This window comes from Salvelinus alpinus, chromosome 10 (genome assembly GCF_045679555.1).
Source record: "Salvelinus alpinus chromosome 10, SLU_Salpinus.1, whole genome shotgun sequence".
In the NCBI taxonomy this organism is placed as follows: Eukaryota; Metazoa; Chordata; class Actinopteri; order Salmoniformes; family Salmonidae; genus Salvelinus; species Salvelinus alpinus.
Window position 1 is genome coordinate 20,508,499 of NC_092095.1, and position 11,962 is coordinate 20,520,460.

The window sequence follows — 11,962 nt, forward strand, 5'->3', positions numbered from 1 at the left end:
TCAGGGTGGTAGATACTGCTAGGACTTCAACTGACCCATCAGGGTGGTAGATACTGCTAGGACTTCAACTGACCCATCAGGGTGGTAGATACTGCTAGGACTTCAACTGACCCATCAGGGTGGTAGATACTGCTACAGTGCATTCTGAAAGTATTCAGAGCCCTTTACTTTTCCCCACCACCTTTTGTTACATTACAGCCTTATTCTAAAGGCCAAAAAACACCAAAAAACCAAAAAACAAATGTTTCAGGCTCTGTCAGGTTGGATGGGGAGCATAGCTGCACATCTATTTTTAGATCTCTCCAGAGAAGTTTGATTGGGTTCAAGTCCGGGTTCTGGCTGGGCCACTCAAGGACATTCAGAGACTTTTCCCGAAGTCTGTCCTGCGTTGTCTTGGCTGTGTGCTTAGGGTCGTTGTCCTGTTGGAAGGTGAACCTTCGCACAAGTCTGAGGTCCTGAGTGCTCTGGAGCAAGTTTTCATCAAGGATCTCTCTGTACTTTGCTCCGTTCATCTTTCCCTCGATCCTGACTAGTCTCCCAGTCCCTGCCGATGAAAAACATTCCCACAGCATGATGCTGCCACCACCATGCTTCACCGTAGGGATGGTGCCAGGTTTCCTCCAGACGTGATGCTTGGCATTCAGGCCAAAGAGTTCAATCTCGATTTCATCAGACCAAAGAGTCTTGTTTCTCATGGTCTTTGGGCAAACTCCAAGAGGGCTGTCATGTGCCTTTTACTGAGGAGTGGCATCCGTCTGGCCACTTGACCATAAAGGCCTGATTGGGTGATGGTCTGAAGGTCTTAGAGTCAAATCAAATCAGACCTAGATATGGGTGGAGGTTTTAGCGGGTGGAATATTAGGACAATTGGAGGTTTACAAAGTTGCAGAATGTATATGTGGAGCGGTTAATAAAAAATATATACAAAAAATGGAATTAAAAATACTTCAAAAAATAAGAAAAAAAGGCCTGATTGGTGGAGTGCTGCAGAGATTGTTGTCCTTCTGGAAGGTTCTCCCATCTCCACAGAGGGATTTATTTTTGATATTTTAACACTTTTTTGGGTTACTACATGATTCCATATGTGTTATTTCATAGTTTTGATGTCTTCACTATTATTCTACAATGTAGAAAAAAATTTAAATAAAGAAAAACTTTGAATGAGTAGGTGTGTCCAAACTTTTGACTGGTACTGTATATACATTTCCTAAAATGTCTCAAACCTGTCATTATGGGGTATTGTGATGTCATTATGGGGTATTGTGATGTCATTGTGAGATTGATGAGGACATTTTTTTTATGTCATACATTTTAGAAATGGCTGTAAGGGTTAGAAGGTTACACTATATAGGATCACATGGCCAGATGTCCATGTCTTTAGGAGTAGCCTTTGCAGTAGGAAATGTAGCTTAGTGATGTCACTAACGTACGACAGTACTTGGGGGATGAGGTATGTTTTGATAATATTAGATGGCATCAACAGGACTAATGTGACATAGTAAATTATGTGCCATAGAGAACACCAGTTAACAACAGTAATCAAGGTCCCGTGTGGGGCTAGCAGGGTCCATGCTATCTCCTCGTCTGATCTGGGAATATTCATTGTGGGGCTAGCAGGGTCCATGCTATCTCCTCGTCTGATCTGGGAAAACTCATTGTGGGGCTAGCAGGGTCCATGCTATCTCCTCGTCTCATCTGGGAATACTCATTGTGGGGCTAGCAGGGTCCATGCTAATTCCCCGTCTCATCTGGGAATACTCATTGTGGGGCTAGCAGGGTCCATGCTATCTCCTCGTCTCATCTAGGAATACTCATTGTGGGGCTAGCAGGGTCCATGCTATTTCCTCGTCTGATCTGGGAATACTCCTTTGTTTACACAAGTCAGATCAAATCAAACCAAATGTTATTTGCTACATGCGCCGAATACAACAGGTGTAGACCTTACAGTGAAATGTATACTTTTACAAGCCCTTAACAATGTAGTTTTAAGAAAATAAAGTGTTAAGTAAAAAAACTTATAATAAAAAATGTGAAATAACAAATAATGAAAGAACAGGAGTAAAATAATAGTAGTGAGGTTATATACAGGAGGACACCTGTAGACTGATGTGTCTGTCAACCTTCTCTGGTCTCACGTTCGGCACCCGGTGAGGGGGTCAACACTGCTGATTGTGTAGGTTAGGAGAATGAATGCTTTATATAGAGGACCGTGCAGATATAGGACACATCTTTATGGGATCTCAATACTGGTTGTTTACTGGCAGAAATGAATAGGCTTCAATATGGAAAACCTATTTTTAAGGTTTCAATCTTAGAATGTACCACGGATAGACCTATAGGCTAGGTGATAGTCCAGCTATAATGATCTAGATAGACACTCTGGCAGTATCTACGCTAGCCAGAGGGTTGCTCTGAACACGCTCTTTGACCTGATTTGACCCATTCCAAACACCACACACACACACACACACACACACACAAACTCTCTCTATCTCTCTACCTTCCATCACCCTGAGTACACTGTTACTGTTACTGTCACATGTGCAGTATAAATCAATGGCTGAAAACGCGAGTTGCTGGTCACGGAATAACACAGGCAACTAATAGTCTGAGAGAGAGAGAGAGAGAGAGAGAGAGAGAGAGAGAGAGAGAGAGAGAGAGAGCCCACGCAGCGTTTTAAATGATGCACTGATGCTTCGATATGTAACACATTGAATATGTCGTTAATCAATCAATCAAAATGATTGAGTGGAAGCTACATATTATAGACGTTAATAAAATATGTTATGGCGCACGGTGACGAACATGTTCCCTTTGCGCGTAATGGAGCTAAAGTCAAAAATCCACAAATCTGTATAAATGTGAAAAGTTACAATCCGGTATTATCTCTATAATAACGCTATAATAAACCAACGCTATAGACAGTCACATCTCCGTTCTGTCTCTTCGTGAACCTTTTCGCACGCCAAACCACAACACATCACGACAGATCGCACTGTTTCACGGTTTAAAGAGACACACACAATATTCCCCACCACAAAAAGCAACATGCCAATCCGGTATAACAGTATAATGGTATATCTTACCACCGTCACCATAGGTCTCAATCCCATACCCGTCCTGTAGCCCGTTACTCCACGTCCCATCGTACCGGGCAGGTGTATTGTGACTCTGTCGGAGTCCATAGCGACCCTTGAATCCGTGGCTCCACTCGCCGCGGTAAGTCCACTTCCCTTTGGTTTCGACCCCAAGTCCATGCCGCTTCCCCTGGGACCAGTAGCCGTGGTACGTATTCCCGCTGGGCCAGGTGTACACCCCCACTATCTCAAAGCCGTGCGACCAGGAACCGGCGTATTCCCCCTGGCCCTTTGGCCCGGTACAGATGCCATGTCCGTGGGCTTTTCCGTCCTCCCATCCTCCGCAGTATGTTCCTCCATCGTCGAAGTCGAACCTTCCGCCCGTCATTCAGAACAGCCGAGAAATGAAGCAGAACTCTCCGGCCGTAGAGTGTCGTGGTGTCGTGTTATTAACCACCCCCCCCCCCCAGAAGGGATCCAGCAGGGAACGGAGAGGTGGAGAAAACAGTGAGATGAGCCAACGAGAGGATGACTCTGTTTGCACAAGAAGTAAAAATAAACAAAAAACAGTGATGATGGTGGAGGTGGTGGTGGTCATGGGTAGTGTGTGTGTGTTCCAAGAGGTTGATATGTAAAGAGAAAAGAGTGTGTGATGTGGTTAGTGTGTGTGTGTGTGTGTGTGTGTGGGTGGGTGGGTATGAATGGGGAGGGAAGTGTAATTTACCGGAGGCGCACGCTGTATCCTCCGCTGTGTGATAGCTCCGTCCCCCCTCTCACCCACTGATCACAGAGGGAGAGCGAGAGAAGCATCGAGTCGCTGAACAAGAAAGACACAGCCAATTGCCACGTCACGCCAGTAGAACCTCCCACCCACCCGCCGCCCCCTCAGCTAATTATGAGGGTGGATGCACTCGAGCCATCTGAATTACGTGCCGCTGTTCACCACTAAATCATAGTTCAAATAGCGGACCCAACCGTCAGATAGCCACTGCAACTTTACCGCGACGCAACCTGCTGCTGACGCCGCCCGCAATCGGTGGTGGTGCCAGGACTTTTTTTTTAAAACGCGCGCCTCCTTCCTTGCACAGGTGTGTTCTCTGTACGGAACGGCTATTTAGGAGGTGTGAGTGAACACGGGGATCAAATATAAATGTCCGATGTAGTCACAGTAAGATTGCTGAAGCTCTCAAAATGTTTCAATGAAAGAAAAAAAAAAAGGACATTAATATGCCATATCGTTGTTGTATTTCATGCTACTGCTTACTTTTATTTTGTAAACGGTGTATTTAAGTCACGTTATTACATTCCTCAACCTAGAATTGTACCCTTTAAGAACAGCCTCCAGTGTAATTTCTGCCATTTGAAATGTAACGAGGTCAATATAACGATATAATTCTACACAACGTGATTAATCAATCAGTTTGGACATGATGAAAATATATTGACTTCCATGGAATGGAAACTATTAATTTAGTCATTACACTCACTGACAATATCACAAATCAAAGAGCTCGACATATTGGACAAAGGGAATGGATAGACTAACAGCGACCTCTGCTGGTGGCTGGAAGCAATGGGTGACACACTTGTTACAGAACGGAGTTTAATACGCATAGGACGTCTGTATGGGGTGGACTCTAACAACCTCAAGCGAGGATTTATCAAAAAATGACAGTCCACTTTCTAGAACACGTTTTTCTTGCTATTTTATTAGACGCGTAGCAAAAAAAAACTAAACAAATAGCCTACGTTGCATAACCCACAGTATAACCAAACAGAGCTTCAACAACACAGGCTTACATAATAGGCTATATAGTCATTACATAGCGTACTCGGAAGTTGTGATCGTTTGAGAGGAACGATGTTCATTCATAGGTCGCTCTGGATAAGATAAGTTAGATAAGTTAGATAAGTTTGCTTCAGCAAACTGCCCCAAAAATGTGAAATGTAAATCTCTTATTCATTCAGCATCAATGATGAATCTCAGAGGGGTTTGATGCCGTCCGAGGAGGCAGCGAGCGGACGGCTGGATTAACCGTCCCAAACGCAACACAGCGACAGATGGCTAAAATGGCGTCGGAGGAAAATAGCGCTGATTCTCAGCATGAGAAATAAATCCTCATCAACGAGGGTTATGTTCAGGAGGTAAAGCAAGAGAGCCGAGAGTTGTCACAGAAAGTACCAAGGCCACACCATCCAAACGGACATTGTATGATTGGACACGGTCCTTCAATTATCAGAAGGTGAGTGTTTCAGCACCAGGCGGTTTCAGAACCTCCGCCAAGGACAGCTCCTCAAGGGCAGCCTATCAGGTGGTGAGTTACGTAACTATGCTACGTTTATCAACATGCTAATCAAAATAACACTGATTTCTAGATTTACCATTTTTTTGTTCACGAACCCTTTATGCAAGAAATAATGCTTGCAAGAACTAGAAATCAATCAATAATTGTTGACATTTTGTTGGTTTAGATTGTCAGCAAGACAAAGGAGCTGATGGACTCCGGTGGACTACAGGAAACAGATGGCTGAGCACGCTCCCATTAACATACAGTGGGCTGTACTGGAGCAAGTGGAAAGTTTGAAGTTCCTTGGTGTCCACCACAGGAGGTTGGTGACATCTTAATTGGGGAGGACAGGCTTGTGGTAATGGCTGGAGCGGAATCAGTGGAATGGTACCAAACAAGGGTGCGTTCTGAGCCCTCTCCTGTACTCCCTGTTCACCCACGACTGCGTGGCCATGCACGCCTCCAACTCAATCATCAAGTTTGCGGATGACACTACAGTGGTAGGCTTGATCACCAACAACGACGAGACGGCCTACAGGGAGGAGGTGAGGGCCCTCGGAGTGTGGTGTCAGGAAAATAACCTCATACTCAACGTCAACAAAACAAAGGAGATGATTGTGGACTTCAGGAAACAGCAGAGGGAGCACCCCCCTATCCACATCGACGGGTCAGTAGTGGAGAAGGTGGAAAGTTTTAAGTTCCTCGGTGTACACATCACGGACAAACTGAACTGGTCCACCCACACAGACAGCGTTGTGAAGAAGGCGCAGCAGCGCCTCTTCAACCTCAGGAGGCTGAAGAAATTCGGCTTGTCACCAAAAGCACTCACAAACTTCTACAGATGCACAATCGAGAGCATCCTGTCGGGCTGTATCACCGCCTGGTACGGCAACTGCTCCGCCCACAACCGTAAGGCTCTCCAGAGGGTAGTGAGGTCTGCAGAACGCATCACCAGGGGCAAACTACCTGCCCTCCAGGACACCTACACCACCCGATGTCACAGGAAGGCCATAAAGATCATCAAGGACAACAACCACCCAAGCCACTGCCTGTTCACCCCGCTATCATCCAGAAGGCGAGGTCAGTACAGGTGCATCAAAGCAGGGACCGAGAGACTGAAAAACAGCTTCTATCTCAAGGCCATCAGACTGTTAAACAGCCACCACTAACATTTAGCGGCCGCTGCCAACATACTGACCCAACTCCAGCCACTTTAAAAATGGGAATTGATGGAAATTATGTAAAAATGTACCACTAGCCACTTTAAGCAATGCCACTTAATACAATGTTTACATACCCTACATTACCCATCTCATATGTATATATACTGTACTCTATATCATCTACTGCATCTTGCCATCTTTATGCAATACATGTACCACTAGCCACTTTAAACTATGCCACTTATGTTTACATACCCTACAGTACTCATCTCATATGTATATACCGTACTCTATACCATCTACTGCATCTGCCATGCCGTTCTGTACCACCACTCATTCATATATCTTTATGTACATATTCTTTATCCCTTTACACTTGTGTGTGTGTATAAGGTAGTAGTTGTGGAATTGTTAGGTTAGATTACTTGTTGGTTATTACTGCATTGTCGGAACTAGAAGCACAAGCATTTCGCTACACTCACATTAACATCTGCTAACCATGTGTATGTGACTAATAAAATTTGATTTGATTTGATTTGAAACACATCAAACATCAAACTCGTGGTTTCCATGGTTTCCACGTGTTTGATGCCGTTCCATTCAGTCCGTTCCAGCCATTATGCATGAGCCGTCCTCCCCTCAACAGCCTCCTGTGACGTCCACATCACTAAGGATCTATCATGGTCCACACACACCAACACAGTAGTGAAGAGGGTACAGAAACCCCAACCTCTTCCTCCTCAGGAGACTGAAGAGATTCGGCACGGGCCCTCAGATCCTCAAAAAGTTCTACAGCTGCACCATCGAGAGCATCCTGACCGGCTGCGTCTCCACTTGGTGTGGCGACTGTTTGACATCCGACTGCAAGGCATTACAGAGGGTAATGCGTAGGGCCCAGTACGTCACTAAGGGCCAAGTTCCCTACCATCTAGGAGCCCTATACCAAGCTGTGTCAGAGGAAGGCCCCCAAAAATGGTAAAAGACTCCAGCCACCCAAGTCATAGACTGTTCTCTCTGCTACCGAATGCAAGCAGTAGCGATGCACCAAATCTGGAACCAACAGGACCCTGAACAGCTTCTACCCCCAAGACATAAGACTGATAAATAGTTAGTTAAATAGTTAGTTAAATAGTTAACCAAATAGCTACACTATCTGCATTGACCCTTCTGCACTATATTTTTAGTGACTCTACCCATGTGTTACTGTTACTGTTTATTATCTATGATGTTGCCGAGTCACTTTATTCCTACTGTACATATCTACCTTAATTACCTCGTACCTCTACATATGGACTCAGTACTGGTACCCTGTGTATATAACCTAGTTATCATTACTCAGTACTGGTACCCTGTGTATATAACCTAGTTGTCATTACTCTGTACTAGTACCCTGTGTATATAACCTAGTTATCATTACTCAGTACTGGTACCCTGTGTATATAACCTAGTTATCATTACTCAGTACTGGTGCCCTGTGTATATAACCTAGTTATCATTACTCAGTACTGGTACTCTGTGTATATAACCTAGTTATCATTACTCAGTACTGGTACCCTGTGTATATAACCTAGTTATCATTATTCAGTACCCTGTGTATATAACCTAGTTATCATTACTCAGTACTGGTACCCTGTGTATATATCCTAGTTATCATTACTCAGTACTGGTACTCTGTGTATATATCCTAGTTATCATTACTCAGTACTGGTACCCTGTGTATATAACCTAGTTATCATTACTCAGTACTAGTACCCTGTGTATATAACCTAGTTATCATTACTCAGTACTGGTACTCTGTGTATATAACCTAGTTATCATTACTCAGTACTAGTACCCTGTGTATATAACCTAGTTATCATTACTCAGTACTGGTACCCTGTGTATATATCCTAGTTATCATTACTCAGTACTGGTACCCTGTGTATATAACCTAGTTATCATTACTCAGTACTAGTACCCTGTGTATATAACCTAGTTATCATTACTCAGTACTGGTACCCTGTGTATATAACCTAGTTATCATTACTCAGTACTGGTACCCTGTGTATATAACCTAGTTATCTTTTCTTCCATATAATGGGAGTCCTATGAACCCTGTTATTACATGTAATGGGAGTCCTATGAACTCTTGGCAGAATCTTATATTACATATATTTCACCTTGTTGCAGGTGATTAGTTGTCTTGCCTCGAGCACAGTCTTTGTCCAATTTGTAATTTCTGGGCCTCTTCCCAGCTCCGTTTCCCATAATCTAATCAGAGCACTCGAATGACTTGTGTATAGCAACATAACATGAAAAAAGTATTTGTTTTGGTCTTTCAGCTTTCAACAGGAGATTGTTCGCTGGGGTTCGTATTGGGTTCTGTGGGGGAGCACCATCTTGGATTCTATAAAATGTCTTACTTGCAGATACTATCACGACTCATGATATGACCCAGATGCAGAGACAGGACGCGGATGTTTCAGTTCTCAGATAATTTATGATAACACCAGAGGGCAGGCAAAGGGAAGGTCGAGGACAGGCAGAAGTTCTTAAACCAGGTCAGAATCAGAACGGCAGGCTCAGGGTCAGGGCAGGCAGAAGTTCTTAAACCAGGTCAGAATCAGAACGGCAGGCTCAGGGTCAGGGCAGGCAGGGTCAGGCTCAGGGTCAGGGTCAGGGCAGGCAGAAAGGTCAGAATCAGGCAGGTACAGAACGGCAGGCAGGCAGGGTCAGGCTCAGGGTCAGGGTCAGGGCAGGCAGAAAGGTCAGAATCAGGCAGGTACAGAACGGCAGGCAGGCAGGGTCAGGCTCAGGGTCAGGGTCAGGGCAGGCAGAAAGGTCAGAATCAGGCAGGTACAGAACGGCAGGCAGGCAGGGTCAGGCTCAGGGTCAGGGTCAGGGCAGGCAGAAAGGTCAGAATCAGGCAGGTACAGAACGGCAGGCAGGCAGGGTCAGGCTCAGGGTCAGGGTCAGGGCAGGCAGAAAGGTCAGAATCAGGCAGGTACAGAACGGCAGGCAGGCAGGCTCAGGGTCAGGCTCAGGGTCAGGGTCAGGGCAGGCAGAAATGTCAGAATCGGAAAAGCTAGAAACCAAAACTAGAGAGTAAGGAAAACCAGGAAACACGCTGGGACGACCTGACAAAACAAGACCAACTGGCAACAGACCAACAGAAAACACAGGTATAAGTACACAGGGGATAATGGGGGCAAATGGGAGACACCTGGTGGTGTCCATAATGTCCATCATTTTTAGGATTTTTTGTTGAATTGCTCACCAGTTTCACCGGAAGTTGTCCCGCTAGCGGGGACGCCTAGCCCTGAAAAGTTTTAAGCAGAGACGAAAAGTAATCCTTTCTCTTAAGGTGTTTGCAAATATCTCTCCAGATCTTAAAGGTACTGTTGAGAATCGGGGTATGTTTTCACTTCTGTGTTGACTGACTTTCTGTCACCAGTCATAACCACTGATTAATGACTATGTAGATGTGAGGCAGGAGTCCTTTTCTGACCCAATTAGAGCAATGTTCATCTCTGAGCCATTCTGCAGTTAATACGAGCATGACATGCCCAGTTGTAAAATAGCAAATTAGGTAGTCCCAGGCCACCTAAATTAAATGGTAGCTGCAGTCTGCTAATTGTCAACCTCGGTCGTTTTCTGTTACCATGTGAAGTCTGAGAGGTATTTATTTGAGGTCATTAAAAGTATTTTTCATTATATATAATGGCACCCAGATAAAGTCTGGGGAAAACATTCATTTGAATCCAATTAATTCTACCCACATGTGATATTGGCGGGTCCGTCCATCTGTCTAAAGTCTTCCTTATCTGTACAGGTGCAAAGTTGCTGTTACTCCAGTCCTCGAGGGCCTGATTAGTGTCACAGTTTAACCCCAGGTAGACAGATTGTGAAGTTTAATTTTCATGTGGTGCATAAATTGATCCCTGCTGAACACGCCCGCCGTAAAGAAAACCAGTAACAATCACATAGCTACCTTCAGAATCTTTAACAATCTTATCCTGTGTAAAAGGTCGATTTTTGTGGATAAGAATGGCAGCTCCTCTGCTTTTAATAAACAACTTTACCTATCAAGTCTCTCTTTTCATTTCTCATGTCCCAAGTCAGTCAGACGTGTCTCCTGTACAGTAGCTGATCGGCAAATTAATTACTTTCAAATTAATAATAGTTATCTTGAAATCAGTCATAGAAGTTTGTTGTTGTTACAGGATTTGCAACGAGAAGTGAGAGCGCAGAACCATCTGAGAGTATTTCACACATTTGGACAACATTAAAATAAAATACAAATATAAACCAACCATATACATCCAACATTACATAATGAACATTTGAATCAGTACGTGATAGTGAAGGAGGCTAAGCCGCGGGCAGGTGGAGTCATCAATATTAAAATGCCTCAGTGCATTGAACGGTTTCGGAAAGAATAAGGGTTTTTATTTTCAAGACTCAACCTCCCCCGAAACCTCCCAATCTTCCCCACTCTAAACTTAAATGATGTTCACTTGGTATGAATGTCACGCCCTGACCATAGATTGCTTTGTATGTTTCTATGTTTAGTTTGGTCAGGGTGTGATGTGGGTGGGCATTCTATATTGTATGTCTAGGTTGTCTATTTCTGTGTTTGGCCTGGTGTGGTTCCCAATCAGAGGCAGCTGTCTATCGTTGTCATATCCCAGATATGTTCCAATACACACCGAACCAAGAATAACATTTCACAAGACTTTAATACGTATTCTACTTACAGATGTAGGATCTTAATTTGAGCCAGTTTGCTACAGCAGGAAAACAATCCTGCAGCAACAGGAAATGTGAACTATTATGTGGATTGTAATTAATGGAATTTTTTTGAAGGTGTTTAAACATTGTTCGTTAGGCAAATCAAGTCTGACTTTTTAATGTGGAAATTACCAACTTTAGAAGCTTTCACCAACCTTAAATAAACTACGAGTTTGCATTTTTTAGCAACAAAAGAGTGATCAAATTAAGATCCCACATCTGTAGCTAATATCAGAGCTATCTGAACTGTCCTAGCTACATTCCCCTGGCCACTAGGTGGTGGTGTTTCCTCACCAACCCTCTCCTAGCTACATTCCTCACCAAACCCTCTCCTAGCTACATTCCTCACCAAACCATCTCCTAGTTAGATTCCTCACCAAACCCTCTCCTACTTACATTCCTCACCAAATCCTCTCCGAGCTACATTCCTCACCAAACCCTCTCCGAGTTACATTCCTCACCAAACCCTCTCCTAGTTACAATCCTCACCAAACCATCTCCTAGTTACATTCCTCACCAAACCCTCTCCTAGTTACATTCCTCACCAAACCCTCTCCGAATTACATTCCTCACCAAACCATCTCCTAGTTACATCCCTCACCAAACCCTCTCCTAGTTACATTCCTCACCAAACCCTCTCCTAGTTACAATCCTCACCAAACCA

The 11,962-nt window shown here is 44.1% G+C and overlaps 3 protein-coding genes across 6 annotated transcripts in view; 2 read left to right on the top strand and 1 right to left on the bottom strand.

Annotated features, from left to right (window-relative positions):
• Positions 1-3,907, bottom strand: part of LOC139531710 (junctophilin-1-like) — a 115,001-nt gene extending 111,094 nt beyond the window's left edge. Inside the window, exons 1-2 of the mRNA XM_071328417.1 lie at positions 3,802-3,907; positions 3,087-3,611 (exon numbers count right to left, since the gene is read on the bottom strand). Of these exons, the coding sequence (XP_071184518.1) occupies positions 3,087-3,465 (379 nt within the window). The 5' untranslated portion in view covers positions 3,466-3,611; positions 3,802-3,907. The remainder of the gene's footprint in view (positions 1-3,086; positions 3,612-3,801) is intronic.
• The window catches only part of sgk3 (serum/glucocorticoid regulated kinase family member 3), a 1,016,194-nt gene that overhangs the window by 705,754 nt on the left and 298,478 nt on the right, over positions 1-11,962 (top strand). The gene's annotated exons all lie outside the window — the stretch shown is intronic.
• On the top strand, positions 3,803-8,935 carry LOC139531715 (uncharacterized). Of its 3 annotated transcripts, none has more exons than XM_071328423.1 (2): positions 3,803-5,392; positions 5,550-8,935. In XM_071328423.1, exon 2 carries the CDS (start codon positions 5,818-5,820, stop codon positions 6,532-6,534), a length of 717 nt encoding a protein of 238 aa, XP_071184524.1. In that variant the 5' UTR covers positions 3,803-5,392; positions 5,550-5,817; the 3' UTR covers positions 6,535-8,935. The 3 variants fall into 3 exon arrangements, with proteins under 3 accessions (XP_071184524.1, XP_071184526.1, XP_071184525.1); XM_071328425.1 differs by having other exon boundaries at positions 5,562-8,935; XM_071328424.1 differs by having other exon boundaries at positions 3,803-5,320.

What these genes read in the sequence shown, in the direction of transcription:
- LOC139531715 (XM_071328423.1), top strand. Translation starts at nt 5,818, where the DNA reads ATGCACGCCTCCAACTCAATCATCAAGTTTGCGGATGACACTACAGTG.